This window comes from Prunus avium, chromosome 1 (assembly GCF_965620075.1).
Source record: "Prunus avium chromosome 1, drPruAviu1.hap1.1, whole genome shotgun sequence".
In the NCBI taxonomy this organism is placed as follows: Eukaryota; Viridiplantae; Streptophyta; class Magnoliopsida; order Rosales; family Rosaceae; genus Prunus; species Prunus avium.
The window spans coordinates 36900779-36916647 of NC_142284.1; the positions used below are offsets into that span (position 1 = coordinate 36900779).

Here is a 15869-nt window from a genome sequence, read left to right on the forward strand (position 1 = left end):
GTCGGTGGTCGCCATGCCTCTTGTAATTTTTATTGTTTTGGGTCTGGGTTTTTCATTTTGAAGACATTGGACCATATTTCCGTATCCCATTAGATTAGAGTTGCATAAAGAACAGAAGTTTTGGAGACCGCCAACTAAAGTACTCCGCTTTTTTTTTTTGTCTGAACCATGAGGTGGTCCTGGATGGGCCTCAACTATGGGTGGCACCTTTAAGCCTTAACCACAATCCAGACTAATCCCCACTCACACCGGGTCGGCCCGTAAGGGGTAAAGTGTTGGCCAAAGTGGTGACTCTGTACGAGAGCAGGGATCAAACCCCTGACCTCTCTTAAGGAATGAGAGTGCCGAACCACTCACACCAACCACCTTGGTTAAAAGTACTCCTTTTGACTTGCTTCAATTATCGTCTTATAAAGTTATTCTTTTTGAAGGGTATGAAATTTCCATCTCCATCTGGTCTCCATAATAGTAAAAAAACTTATATGAAATGAGGATAGCATTATTTTGATACTTTTGACCAATCACAAATTGCCACATTAAAAAGTTATCACGCATGATATATCGTGTCTGATTAGGGATAGCAAAATAATGCTATCTCCATTTCATGTAAGTGTTTCTCAATTCAATAGTAAGTCAAAAATTTATTTGTCTGTAATTTTCCATATTGCCCATTTTGTTTAACTCTGAACAATTTTAAAGTTAAATTGTATTATATCAATTTAGAGTTGTTAATTATCGCTTGTAAAAAAAAAAGTTTCATTATTATAACAATAACCATCGTCATTTGAACTTGTAACGTTTTCAATAAAGTGAAGACTTAGTGACACTAGATCAAATAGTCATTGACTTCAAAATTCACTGTTGAAAATGGATCAATTTCAAGTGAAAAATAAAAAATCAAGTGGGCAAGTGTGTTAGTTTTTATACAATTAAAAGAGATAACTGAAAGTTGGAATATTATTGTGAAAATAAAGAAATATAGAATATTTTGAGCATATGTTATTTGGAAACAGTCGAGTAAAAGTTTTTTTTTATCATATGCGGTAATTTGACACTTTGTAAATTTTTTAACTCATTCTAAAATGTAAAAATAAAACATTTTTACTACAAATGATAGTCTAAATTATTCTAAATTAATTTAATCTACAAGAAGAAGAACTCAAACTTGAGTGAAGGGGGGCAGACACACTGTCCTGGCCAACTTGCCTAACCTACATATGCTATATTATATTTTTAAAAATAAACGGGCCAATATGATGATTAAAGCTTACAAAAAAATAAATAATGATGAGGTACACCAAGAGAAAATATTTAAATAATATTTAGCACAAAGCGCGATGTGATGTCAATTTGATATTAATTTTACTGCCTTAAATCCACATACAAATTGACTACTCAATTGAAATAAATTTTTTCTTTAATTATTGTCATCTCATGTTCACATAGTAATTTGACACATCAGTTCGAGATACTTTTGTACATACTTTTATTTATTTTTTATTAGGGATTCTAGAATCGTCTAATTCGTACACCAAACAATGTGTCAGTACACGTATTAATACCTTACTTAGCAAGTGGGACCCAAACATGACCCAATCAAACACTGCCACATCATTTGCTGAATAAACACACAAATACACACACCAAAAAAATTTCTTCACTCATTGCAATTCAAGAGTTAAAATTTAACCATGGTTAGGATGAGAATAAAATGTTGGGTTAGGTTAAGAATTAAGAATAAATACTTTGAAGAGGAAGGCCCAAGCCCTTGTGCTATTTTATAATTTGCTAATTTGGGATACCTGTCTAGGTTGTGAGAAGTTTTTTTGAGAAAGGGACCAGTTTTGGGGATTTTTTAGATTTGGGTTAGAAAGAGGGGCAAAAAAAAGAAAAAAACTGGTGAAGGAGGTCTGTCCATGGTGGCTCTCTGCGATTCAAATTCCTCAGCCAACACAGCTCATATAATAAGGTGAAGAAACTTATCTCTGAATCTAGGTTTTACTTAAATTTGGTGCTATTCATGTACTGATCACTGAATCTAGGGATTCATTTCCGACTTAAAATTATCAAAATCAGGGTCTTTCATAAAAAAAATTCGTTTTTTTTTAGCCGAATTGTAACTGATTGCCCTAGATCCATGGAGGAATTTCAATTCTCTGATTTTGGATATGCTTTTTACTCTCATTAATTTTGCTTCTTTGTTAGTTTGTGCCGCATCTCTGCTTCAGCTTATAACCAGTTGAGTGGTCAATTTTAAGTTCGAGAGCTAGAAGAGACTCATATGATTTTGAGAAATGTATCTGAATGAATATTTTGGTTATATTGTGGTTGCGTGGTGGAAATGAGGGTCTAGAAAAGCATTGCTTTATAAATTTTATTTGACCCATTTTGTCTTATCAATTCGTTTTGATAGACATCTTGTTGGTATGCATTTGTTGTTGGATGCTTATGCTTCCATGGAACTTTCATGACAATTTTCTAACTGAATTTATTTTTCTGAATGAACCATAAGGTGGCTGAATTGTTAGAGCAAGTGGGAGCACAGCGAACATCAGACTGGAAGATAGTCTAGGAATATGGAGTGCAACAAAGATGAGGCTACCAGGGCAAAAGAGATTGCGGAGAAGAAGTTCACTGCAAAGGATATTATGGGGGCAAAGAAATTTGCGTTGAAGGCTCAGAATTTGTTTCCAGGGCTAGAGGGTATTCCCCAAATGTTGGCGACCCTTGATGTCTATGTTGCTGCAGAGAACAAAATGAATGGGGAACCTGATTGGTATGGGATACTGGGTGCGGATCCGAAAGCAGACGATGAGACAGTAAGGAGACAGTATAGGAAACTAGCTCTTATGCTTCACCCTGACAAGAACAAGTCTATTGGAGCTGATGGAGCATTTAAGCTACTTTCTGAAGCATGGAGTTTGTTGTCTGACAAAGCTAAGAGAGTAGCCTATGACCAGAAAAGGAATGCAAAAGTACACCAAAAAGTTGCGACTGCGAGTGGGGCTTCACAGGCTTCTTCAGGGGCCAATGGTTTCTACAATTTCACAAAAAGTACAACGTCTGGCACAAAGACTCAGAAGGGTACCACACGGGCTAGCCGCTCTTCAGCTCCTGCTTCTTCTCATAAAGCAAGGCCTAGTACCTTTTGGACTGTGTGTCATAAATGCAAAATGCAATATGAGTATCTCAGAATTTATCTTAATCATAATCTTCTTTGCCCCAATTGCCATGAACCATTTCTTGCTGTAGAAATAGTTCCACCACCTATGAATGGTTCCAAGTCAGCCACTGCATGGAATTCCTCACAGCAGCGGCAGACTCCAAAGCATGAAACAGCTAATAAAAACACATTTAATACAGGGAGGAGTAATGCCACCTCTGCAGGTTTCAACGCACCTGAATCATATAACCAAAACAGCTTTCAGTGGGGTCCATTCTCGAAAGCATCCAGTGCCTCTACGGCTGCCCAAGCTGCAAGCGTGGTTCAGCAGGCCTATGAGAAAGCAAAGAGAGAGCGCGAGGAGGCTCAAGCAGCAACAAAAAGAGAGGAGGCCTTGCGGAGGAAGGATCAAGCCTCCAAGAAGGTGAGTGGTGCTTCATCTACAGGACACCCTAATGCTGCAAAGAGAAGAAGAGGCATGGAGGAGGTTAGTGAGAGCAGCTATGGAAAGGATGTTACAAATCAAATGGGTGTGGGAGCTGGAGGAGCTGGATCGGTTAATTTTTCTGGATTGAAACAGGCTAGTTTTGAATCAGGTAGGGTGAATGGAAACTCCAGGACCAGTATCACAAGGGATATATCCCTGCTTGAAATTCAGAAACTACAAAGGGAGAAGGCAAGGAAAGAAATTCTAAAGAGACTGAATACATCTACTGTAGCAAAAAATGCAGTCAAAGAGGTGGGGAGTGCGAATGAGAGAGAAAAACCTTTGGGAAACATTGACGTGCGACGCGACCAAAACAGGTGTCGTGAGCCAGTTGATACAAAAAATGGTGCTAGTGACAGGAAACCTTCTGGATTTTCTGGTGTCCGCTCAGATGCAGAAACCTTGGAAACAATGTCAATAAATGTTCCTGATCCTGATTTTCATGACTTTGACAAGGATCGATCGGAGAAGTGTTTTGAAGAAAGTCAGGTCTGGGCTGCTTATGATGGCGATGATGGGATGCCCAGATATTATGCCTTAGTTCATAATGTGATTTCTTTGGATCCGTTCACAATGCGGATCAGCTGGCTGAACTCAAAAACAAATAGTGAATTAGGGCCTCTAAGCTGGGTGTCTTCCGGCTTCTCAAAAACATGTGGGGATTTCCGAGTAGGGAAATATGAAGTGAATAAATCACTCAATTCTTTTTCGCACAGAGTTCGGTGGACAAAAGGTCCACGGGGCGCCATCTGCATATACCCCAGGAAGGGCGATGTTTGGGCCCTATATAGGAATTGGTCCCCTGACTGGAATGAACTCACTGCAGATGAAGTTATACACAAATATGACATGGTAGAAGTTGTTGAAGACTACAATGAAGACCTAGGTGTACTTGTAGCTCCCCTTGTTAAAGTGGCTGGGTTTAAGACAGTATTTCACCGGCATTTGGATCCTGAAGAAGCCAGGAGAATCCCCAGAGAAGAGATGTTTCGGTTCTCTCATCATGTCCCTTCATACTTGCTTACGGGTCACGAGGCTCCAAATGCTCCAAAGGGTTGTCGGGAGCTGGATCCAGCAGCTACTCCATCGGAACTTCTTGAGGTAACTAAAGGTTAAAGCTGAAGACAAAAAGTAGAATGATGCAAAGTTGAAGTAGATGTAGTGGATGACGATGAAATGCTAATGACATAGAGATGGCAGTGTATTCCAGTACTGTCAAGGAGGGAAGAAGACAAAGGGAGTGATTTATAATAGAAACTGTGCAGGATATCCAGAAAACAAATCAAGATGAAAGAGTGGAGCATGCTTCAGAAACCAAATTGGTTGAGTATTGGATGACTTGATTTGATGCAGTTGGAATTTATTGACTTGGTTTAAGATTGGATCAAAAGTGTTTCATTATCTTTTACCAACCATGTAATGTTGGGGCTATGCAATATCAGCTGAAGTTTTGTGGGAAGTTCCTAATGATAATACTTACCTTGCCATTATCTGCAGCACAGATTTAGTTTGATAGGTAAACATCCCTTGTTTCCTGGAACTTGAAGAAACCCTCTTCAAACAGCCATGTTTAGTTTTTTGAAAAATATCTCCTTATTGGTTGTCCATGAGCTGATGCTCCATTTCCTTGATGTAGTTATAGTTCTTACCTGCCCAATTTTCATGTCTTATGAAATTCCATGATCTTACATATTTTCTGTAAAACAGGTACTTTTGTTAGTTCTTCTGATTAATGATCAAACAGTAGTGCCACTGATACCCATTTGATATTAGTTCATGACATTATTTCTGTGGAAAATCTTCTCCTCCCTAACCTTAAGACTACTTCAAGTTTTCACATTATCATCATTTCTCTTCCTGCTGTGCTATGTCTTACTTGGATCTTACATATTGAAGGTTAGATGACACTCCAGTTGAAAACTAATGAAGGTTATGCCTTCTTCCAGCAACTTGCATCTGAGTCTTGTTTTAGTGTTATGGTTTGCTAATCTTCTTTTTTTTTGTCTATACTTTCTTTTGTTTTAGTGTTTATATATATATATATTTTGGTTGGTAGCAAGCAGCTATATGTTAATTAATGATGACTTGAAATTGAAAGTACAATTTCCCAATTGCATCCTACCCAACTCAGACATTTAAATAGCAGACCAAGTTTTTGTCAAAATGACTTTTGGTTGGCTGAGGGAGATATTTTCGTCAAGGCAAGGGGCCGCTAATTTGTGCTATGTTCTAATTACTAATTACTAATTAAGACTAACCTCTGGGTCAGCGGAGGGTGTTTGAATCGAGTCATGGCCCTATTCAAGAACATTAAGACATAAACTAGAAGATCTCTCCCTTCTACATCCAGTAAAAGTGATATTTCTCTCCCTAAACACTTTCTCTTAATAAGAGAACAAAAAAATTACCAAACAAAATATAAATCAAGAAAAACTTTATAATCTTCACATTTGGGCATGATTGTGAACCTTGTTAGAAATTGAATCTGGGAATGGTAGTAGAGTATCTAATTCTTCAAAGCAAATACGGGTCCATAAATTGAAAAGTGAAGAAGCGACTTGTTTACTTATGGCCCGTTTAATAACCATTTCAATTTCAGTTTTTTGTTTTCATTTTTGTGGTACAGTAAAAAGGAAAAAGAGTGCGGATAGAAGTGAAAATGAGAGTGGAGATAGGATTGAGAGAGAAGACGAGATGAGAGAATAGGAGGAAAGAGTAACAAAAGTGAAAATAAAAACTGAAATCTATTTGAAATTATTTTCACTTTCAGTTTTTGTTTTCACTTTTGTTACCACTCCCTCCCTTCCATTCTCACTCTTATGCCACATGATTGCAACACATGCATAAGCCACTCACTCGAAACCAACCAAGCACATCCACACTTCAGTTTTTAAATCCTACCAAAAAAAGATTATTTGCTGACTTCTTTGATATCAGTAAATCTAGTTTTTTTTTATAAAAAAAATTTAATTATAAAAAAGCATCTAAAGTATGGTACGAACTTGAACAATGTTATTTTTTATGTTGAACCTGGCAGTCAAAATCCAACCAAGTTATTCAAGAAGGTTTTCCACATCCTATAGGAAACTTGATTAAGCATAATATTCAATGGAAAATCATGATTAAAATTGATTAAAATGAGATGTTGTATCCCTTTAGCCACTAGGAGATGTTAGTATCTAAATGCAACCTTTGTATCCTAAATTTTTTCATTTTAAAAGCCACCCAACCTCCCTTGTTTTTTTTTTGGTTGAAATGGAATATTCATTCAAAAGGCCATAACAAGCAAACACATAATACATATTTTAATATTTACCCGAGCATGTATGAAGATCATGACAAAGAGAAAGAAGATTTGGATGAAGAATTTTATGAAGCCATTAGGATCATAAGGAAAATCCTACAGCAAATCTTTTGATTCTTTGGAGAATACAAAAAAGTCCTAAGTTAAGTAAAATCATGTAATTACAATCTATTAAAATCATAAGTCAAATCTTGTAATTACACAAATCATGATATCATGATGAAATCTATTGCATTAAAATCCTGTAATTACAATCTATTAAAATCGCAATTGAATACACCCTCCTAAAATTGAAATGGTTATCAAACGGACCCTTAATTATCTTAAATCATGATGTCAAAATTATAAATTATTTTGAAGTTGAGTATCTAAACCCTTCTCAACTTAAAAAGTAAATGGAGCACTTACACTAAATAGTTTTCTCCTACAAATAAAAACTCACTTGTCTTCAACAATTAATTTTGAATTTAAAAGTGTTAAAACAATGTTTCTCTAATTCTCTCAACACTGGTTTTAATAATTTTAGAAAATTGTAAACACATTAGTTACTCTTCCTAATATATGACAAAAATTGAAAATCAAAAAAGAAAATTAAATATACCTCAATCTTCAGATCTCCCAAGAAGTGTCCTCAACCACTACGAGAGCCCTCGAACAATGCATTGGGATGTATCTATTTATCTATCTCTTGAATCGAAATATGAGCATGTTTTAAAAAGGATCCTAGAGTGTCTAGGATTGAGCAAGGAGGATCACCACTTCCATTTTCTTTCCATTTATTCTCTCACTTGCAATTTTGCCAGTTAGTAATAGGAAAAAATGGTTTTTGTCTTTCAATCGAAGAAGAAAGAAGTAGTGATTTCGAATTTTCGATGAAGAAGGAAATGTAAAGGGGTTGATGGAAGTAGACTTAGTGAGTAAGAGAAATAATTTGGGGAAGTGTTTTGAGTAAAATATTAATAAGATTTGGGTGTATAAAAGTTTAAGGGAATATTATTCGCACTCCCGATTTGTCATTTTACACTCTTTTTGTGAGTATTTAGGCGCTCAACATTAGTGTTAAGTTTCATCCGACCATAGTAGACTCAAAAACACACATACAAAGGGCCAGTTTGGCATTGTTGTGCTGTGAAAATAATCGCTATCAAATTTGTTGTGAGAGAAATTAACTGTGAGAGAAAGCAGTTTGGCGTTTGGTAAACTTTTTATTAAAAGTGTTGTTGGTACTGATTCCCGCATAATCAGAAAATGATTGCCACATAATCATAAAACCCATCGCCTCTTCGAAATTGATTCCTGCATAATCGAAAAATGAAAGCACCTCATTAGCTGCTTTCCCTTATAACTTTCTCTCACATCAATTTTTAACAATAAGTTATTTTCTCATAGTTTACCAACAAGTTGGACTTCCAAAAAAAATTTAAAAATCACTTATCACCCCAAAAATAAGCAATGCCAAACTATCACAAAGTCAGTTGTAATAAAATAATTTAAAACGCAGATGGACCAAGTAGTTTTGGATGAGAATAGTGCCACTGTAAAGTTGTTATAATCACAAATTTCAAACTCAATTAGAAAAATTAATATACAATATTTCAAACTCATTTAGAAAACTAATAAGTTAACCATGGTTAAGATCAGAAATAATTATTGGGTTAGGGCTAATACTTGAATATTACTTTGGTGGTCATATGATACATGTTTAAGTTGTGAACATGTTTGGAAATTGTGCAAAAAGCACAGAAATTTCCTAAATATTTTCGTTTTTGGAAATTTATCTCGATACATATATTTTACCCATATTTTTGTTGATATTTAGGGTAAGAAAGAGACTAAGTTTTGGGATTTAGGGTAAGAAAAAAGGGGAGAAAAAAACTAGTGGTAGAGGTCTCTCCATGGTAACTCTTTGTGATTCAAATTCCTTGGCCGACACAACTCATACAATACGGTAATTAAATACATTTTGAATCTCCATTTTACCCACACTTAGTGCTATTCTTGTATTGATAGTTGACTCTAGGGATTCATTTCCAAATTCTAAGTATTAATCTCACGGATCAATAATTTTCATATTAAAATTTGTTTTCGTTTTTGAAGTTAAATTGCAATTGATTGCCTAAATCCATGTACTTGTGCTATTTGTTGATTCATGTTTTTTTTAATTAAAAAAAGTGATAGTCTAAACTAGAAGAGGATGGGGGTTTCTTAGTTCTTACACACATACATTACCAAGTTGTCATGGGGGCATGGTCGGTCCAGGATTTTGTAAGGCCCAGGGCAAATTTCTAGGATACAAATTTAGTTATATACCCAATCTTAGATATAATCTTATCAAGAAACCCTATACCATTTAAAAACTATAAACACACACAAAAAAAAACCCAAAAATCAACAATTGTCAATTTTTCCAATTTAATTGCTATTTTTTAGTTTATTTGTGTGTGTAAAATACCTATATTGCCCTTGTACTATGGATTTGAGAGAGAAAAATTAGATCTGCCAAAAGACCAAAGCAAATCTGCCAAAAAACCAAATCTGTCAAAAAACAAAATTTGCCAAAAAATCAAATCAGATTCATTTTCTCCTTTCTCGCTGGTGCTTTCTCGATGTTGGAGCAAGAGGAGCTTTCATTGAAGCTCAGTCTCATGTCCAACTATATTCTTCATCTCTGATCTAAAATTTTCAATATTTCACCTTCGATTTCTTGTTCTAAAATCGGGCTTCTATTCTTTCTTTTTTTTTTTCGGATTGTTCGAAACCTCGAACAAACCTTGATCAGATGCTCTTGGCTCTACTCCTCTTTCGCCACGTCATTGTCGCTGTCGTCGTTTGGTTTGGACTTGAGATTTTTGATCTTTTGCTTCAATTATGTATTTCTCTTCGGATTTTAGTTTATTTTTAGAATGTATTTTAAGCTTTGATGATCGATTTATCTTTTGTTACTATTTCAGTTATAGATCTCATTTTTGTTTAATAATGTACTTCTACAACATAGTATTAACATTGTACTTCTATTACATAATAGTATTAGCAATCTAGGCTCGGCTTGTTTTGAGTTGGGACGATATTGTCCGCTTTGGGCCCCCCTCTCTACCCTCACGGTTTTGTTTTTGGGAGCTCACGAGCAACTTCCCAGTGGGTCACCCATCCTGGGATTGCTCTAACCCCCAACTCGCTTAACTTCGAAGTTCCCATGACTTCGAAGCCAGCGAGCTCCCAAAAGGCCTCGTGCTAGATGGATGCGGGCATGTACATATAAGGCACATCACCCCCTCTCCGTTGGTCGATGTGGGATCTTACAATCCACCCCCCTTAGGGGCCCGACGTCCTCGTCGGCACACTCGCACCACACGGTAGAGTGGCTCTGATACCAAATTGTCACATCTCGGATTGGCTCCGCCGTAGCACGATATTGTCCGCTTTGGGCCCCCTCTCTGCCCTCACGGTTTTGTTTTTGGGAGCTCACGAGCAACTTCCCAGTGGGTCACCCATCCTGGGATTGCTCTAGCCCCCAATTCGCTTAACTTCGGAGTTCCCATAACTCCGAAGCCAGTGAACTCCCAAAAGGCCTCATGCTAGATGGATGCGGGCATGTACATATAAGGCACATCACCCCCTCTCCGTTGGTCGATGTGGGATCTTACAACATGGGTAGACATGCATTAGAAATAGGATGTCATAGGAAACTAGTAGTGTTATTATCCTAGATTGGAACATTACAGTCATTAATCAACATGACAGTAAACTAGCAGTGTTATTACCCTGGACTGGAATATTACAGGGGTAGACATGCATTAGAAATAGGATGTCATAGGAACTAGAAATGTTATTACCCTAGACTGGAACATTACATGGGTAGACATGCATTAGAAATAGGATGTCATAGGAACTAGCAATGTTATTACCCTAGATTGGAACATTACAGGGGTAGGAACTAGCAATGTTATTACCCTAGATTGGAACATTACAGGGGTAGACATGCATTAGAAATAGGATGTCATAGGAAACTAGTAGTGTTATTACCCAAGACTGGAACATTACAGAGGTAGACATGCATTATAAATAGGATATCATAGGAAACTAGCAGTGCTATTACTCTAGATTGGAACATTACAAGGGTAGACATGCGTTAGAAATAGGATGTCATAGGAAACTAGCAATGTTATTACCCTAAACTGGAACATTACAATCATTAATCAACATGACAGTAAACTAGCAGTGTTATTACCCTTGACTAGAACATTACCGCCATTAATCAACATGACTATAAAGGTGTGGAACATTACAGTCATTAATCAACATGACGCGTTGATGAAGCTACGGTTTTCAAGATGTTTTGTATGTAATGAATTGTTTGCCTTTTTTTATAAAATTGGGTTGGGCTTGTTTTGGGTGCTTTTTAAGTTTTTTGTGTTGGGCTTCTTTTAAGTTGATCAATGGCAATCACGTCATTTATAGGAACTTCAACATCAATTTCTTATGTAGTAAATGAGTTTTGGTTGTGTTTCTAAAGTGCATTCTATGTGGGGTTTTTTAAAATAATTTCAGCCCCTATTTTGGGTATATTAGTGGAGCTCCCGTAACAATTTTTTTTTTAATTAATAAAAACACACAAACAATAACAATAAAACTAATGAACAAAGAAAAATAAAACTTGGATTTTGAGCATCTTTTCTTCAACTCGAAACTTCAAATTTCCAACTGTAAATAAAATCTCTACTGAATTTTTTGCTAAATCAAATAAAAAAAGAAAAATAAGTTAACAAAGATGTTTTTTTTTTTTTTTTACAAAAATCCTATTATACATCTATTTATAAAAAATAATGACACGAAGAAAAAACCTTCAAATTGCTAATGCTTCCGATGTGTGTTGCTGTCACTACTAAGTCTTTTTTCGGCTAAGATAAGAACGTTTGTTTGTTTGTTTATTTTTTTTTTAAGGACTCTTTGTTTCCATATATTTAGTTTCATTAATTTTTATTTTGTAGAATATTATATTATATAATTTATATTTAATTTCCTAGAGATTCTCAAAAAGGTTTGTGCTGCCATGATTTAATGATTACGGCTACTTCCTATTAGGACATTGACGGGTTGGTTTTTTTTGTTTTTTTAGTTAATGTAAATATATAAGCTAAAAAACCATATTTTTGTGCCCCCCATGGTTTTGGGCCTTGGGCCAGGGCGGCTCTGCATAAGGATTCGAACTTGAGACCACTGATCTACAAGTGAAGGTCATTTTTTACTGGGCCATACCCCGTTGACATTTGTTGATTCATGTTTAAATTGAGCACGGTCTAAAGTTTGATAGTATCACCTTAAACATGGTCTAATTCAGTGGAAAATGACCTTAATTTGCAGACCAATGGTCTCAGGTTCGAACCCTCATAGCACCCTGGTTTGACAAACTCCCTCCCCCTTGTAATTTAAACTATCACTTGTATTTAAAAAAAGAAAGTTTGATAGTATCATTGAAACTTAACTTTTCTTTGAGTGAGTATTGTTTTTAATACATTTTACTATATATGTATATATATAATTTCTCTCAATATTAATTCTCATCACCATTTCTGTTGATATATATAAATATTTTTAATAATGCCGTTGATATTTCCATTACCATTGGCGTTTAACAAGCCTGTTGTGACATTTTTTCACATGAGCTAGGGCCTAATTTGAAAGCTTTTTGGATTTGGGTTAGAAAAAAGAATGGTACTGACAAAAAACTGGTTGATGAAGGGGTTGACGCAGTTTGGTTTAGGCCTCAAACTGCAGACCAAATCAATAACATCATGGTCTAGATTCCTCGTTCATCGAATGAAGTAGCCAATCTTTTGGCAATGCTAGCAAAGGAAAGGATGCGCATGGAAGTGTGGGTCATTAGACCCCCATCTTTTTTGACCCATGTTCTAAACAAAGATGGTCTCCCCTACCCTCCAAGTATTTAGCTCCATATTTCCAGCTGGATGGAATGGACACGTGTTAGGCTCCTATGTCCTTGCTCATGTAACTCCTTTAGCTGTTTTATCTTTGGCATTAGCAGTGTTTTGCTTTTGGCCCCTATTAAATACAGTGAGGAGCTAGGGGTAACCATAGTTCCCCTCAGGACCGTGTTTCGCAAAAAAATTGATATCGAAATGGTTTTGAAGATGATTCCCAGAGAAGAGATGTTTCGATTCTCTCACCGGGTTTCTTCACACCGGCTTACAGTTGAGGAGGCTCCAATACTCGAGAGGGTTTTGTGGAGTTGGATATAGCAACTACCCCACACCCGAAAAGTGGGATTAATCCCCTCTCGTGGTTCGGCTTGCTCCTGACCATAAAGTGATTTCAACGGGTTTTGAACCCATGCCATTAAGGCACTAGGTAACTCGCTAGTTGAATGTGGCAATTTGCCAACCACACCACACAACACCTTGTGGTTACATATATAAGTTATTCATTTTAGAGCAAGTCCAGCGGACAGCCTAGCCCAAGGCTGGGGGGAGGGAAAAAAAAAGTTGTTCCAGCGGACAGCCCAGGCCCGGGGGAGGTGTGGGACCCACCAACTCGGGCTGGCCCGAAGGCAGCTTCCGCCCGAGGTCCAAAACGAGGGCGGTGACGTCACGCTCAACGTCAGGCTGACGTCAAGCACGCGGGGTCAACCAATGGAAGCCACGTGGCATGCCCCAGCGCTCCGATTTGCTTCTACAGCCTTCATCCAACGGCTGGCGTTTTTCCAGCAATAAAATTATGAAAAAAAAATCGAAATTTTTTTATAAAAAATACTTTAAAATTCTGATTTTTTTTTTCCTATAAATACCTATCAATACCCTTCACTTTCAACACCAATTCTCATACATTTTATTCTACTTATACTATTACTCAACATTTTATTCACTCTTCACTCAACATTTTCATATCTTTCACCTTGTATTTTTATTTCTTATTTTTATGGCTTCTTTTATTGAAATTCATCCGAAATTTGAACCCAAAAATCTTATCCAGAAATTTTATCCGATTATGAATAGTCTTGACACATAGGAACCCGGAAATCTTATCCGAAAATATTATCCAAATTAATTATTGAGGTAAAAAAATTTGTGAAAAAAACAAAAAAATGAATAGTAATTGCCCTTAGCCATGACAACGGGTGGAAACACAAAATATACTATTTATAAGGGCAACCACTATTCACGTGAATAATGGCTGCCCTAGCTCCCCCTTGCCATGGCTAAGGGCAAATGGGTGGAGTTGCTCTTAAAGATAATAACCCCACATGGATATTGGATATGTCCTGGAGACACATTCACAAGGACAATTTTGAATTCTCTCCAGATACGGGGACCCGACCCGGTCACTCTACGCGCTACTTTCTCTCTCTTCCCAGGTCCAGCTGTTCCATGTGGACTCAAACTCTAACGCACACGGTGTTACGTTGGCAATTACCTCAAATCACCAAGCGACGCGTGTCCCGTCCTACGTGGTTTAGCCAATCGCCGTGAAGGCTGTGAGTCCGTGACGTCGGGGTCGGGGACCTTATCATGAATTTGCTAAATATATAAACGTCAAAAAAACATAGCTCTTTTTGTGATAGAGAAATAAGGGCGAGAGTTTGAACTTGCAACTCGCCTTGGCTGAGAGAATTGTGAGAAGGAAGGGGAAAAGCCTGCAAGGAGAAGTAATCACCTGCGACGCTCTCAACTACCGGATCGGATCTACCCGTAACCATGGTAACTCTCCCGTGCTCTCTTCGTCCCTTTCATCCGATCTGTGTAATGTTAGATGAAATCAAATTGGGTTTTCTACGTGCTTATGATTTGATCTAGATCTGTAATAGTATTACAAAATTAATGGGGTCGGCTATTTAATTGAATTGAATGGCATTAGGGTTTTGATGGATGTGAAATTGGGATTATAATGATCATGATGAATTTTAATTTTTGTAATTTTGATTTTGATTTGGGTTTGTGGTGCTGCAGACGACTTCAAGGCGTTTGGCTGATAGGAAGGTGGAGAAGTTTGAGAAGAACATAACAAAGAGAGGGGCGGTTCCTGAGACAACCGCCAAGAAGGGCAAGGATTATCCTGTTGGCCCTATTCTCCTTGGATTCTTCGTCTTTGTTGTCATTGGCTCATGTATGTCTCTCATTATTCAATTTTACAAATGGAAAATTTAATCTGATATGATTCAATTCAGTGATAGCTAGACTTTCCTAATTGAAATCATTCTATCAATCCCCATAATTGGTAAATTATATCTGGATTTTAGCTGCCATTTTAATGCTTATTTTGGTTGATCTACATTATATTGTGTCTGCATGCACTGGCATTTGTGAAACATTGGGGGATAAAAGAAAGCTGAAACCTTTGAGCACCCATTGTGTCTGCATGCCTGAAGGAAATGTTTGAATTTGTGCCATTGCCTTGATCTGTGTGAGGTCAAGAGGGGTTCTGTTATTTGGGTTCATTTTATTATCTCCCTTGCATGGTTTATGTGCATTGCATTGCATGAATGGTTTTGGTGGTTTTGTGATCTGAGTTTTTTTTTTTTTTGTGAAACAGCTCTGTTTCAGATAATCAGGACTGCTACAAGCGGAGGCATGGCCTAATTGAAGATTAGCCTGCGGCTGATGCTTCTAAGTTGTGAGAGATGCATCAGACTGCATCAACCAACCAGTCGTGTTATTTACCGTTGTTTTGTTAGCCAGTAGGAAACTGATGATATACAATGTGATGTAGTACTAAAAACAGTGGTGTTTCTATCTTGTGAAGTTAAAAGAAGTTTGAATAAAGGAACCCCTTCCTCTGCTTCACTTAATTTTAGATTTTTGTTTTTGAATTTTGCATTACACATAACTTATCCGAGCTACACAATTTACCTCCAATTGGGCAGTTTAGGCCATTCTTATGTCTGATGGTTTGAGGTTTTTCGA

At 37.0% G+C, this 15869-nt stretch overlaps 2 protein-coding genes across 2 annotated transcripts; both read left to right on the forward strand.

Moving 5' to 3' along the window:
- The first annotated feature begins 1768 nt into the window (after nucleotides 1-1768).
- On the forward strand, nucleotides 1769-4978 carry LOC110769687 (DNAJ heat shock N-terminal domain-containing protein). The gene is made up of 2 exons (XM_021973721.2): nucleotides 1769-1969; nucleotides 2513-4978. Exon 2 carries the CDS (start codon nucleotides 2577-2579, stop codon nucleotides 4764-4766), a length of 2190 nt encoding a protein of 729 aa, XP_021829413.1. The 5' UTR covers nucleotides 1769-1969; nucleotides 2513-2576; the 3' UTR covers nucleotides 4767-4978.
- Nucleotides 4979-14504: 9526 nt separating this feature from the next.
- Nucleotides 14505-15754, forward strand: LOC110769877 (Ribosome associated membrane protein RAMP4). Its single transcript, XM_021973924.2, has 3 exons — nucleotides 14505-14666; nucleotides 14916-15072; nucleotides 15499-15754. The coding sequence occupies exons 1-3, from the start codon at nucleotides 14664-14666 to the stop codon at nucleotides 15543-15545; spliced, it is 207 nt and encodes a 68-aa protein (XP_021829616.1). The 5' UTR covers nucleotides 14505-14663; the 3' UTR covers nucleotides 15546-15754.
- The last annotated feature ends 115 nt before the right edge of the window (nucleotides 15755-15869 follow it).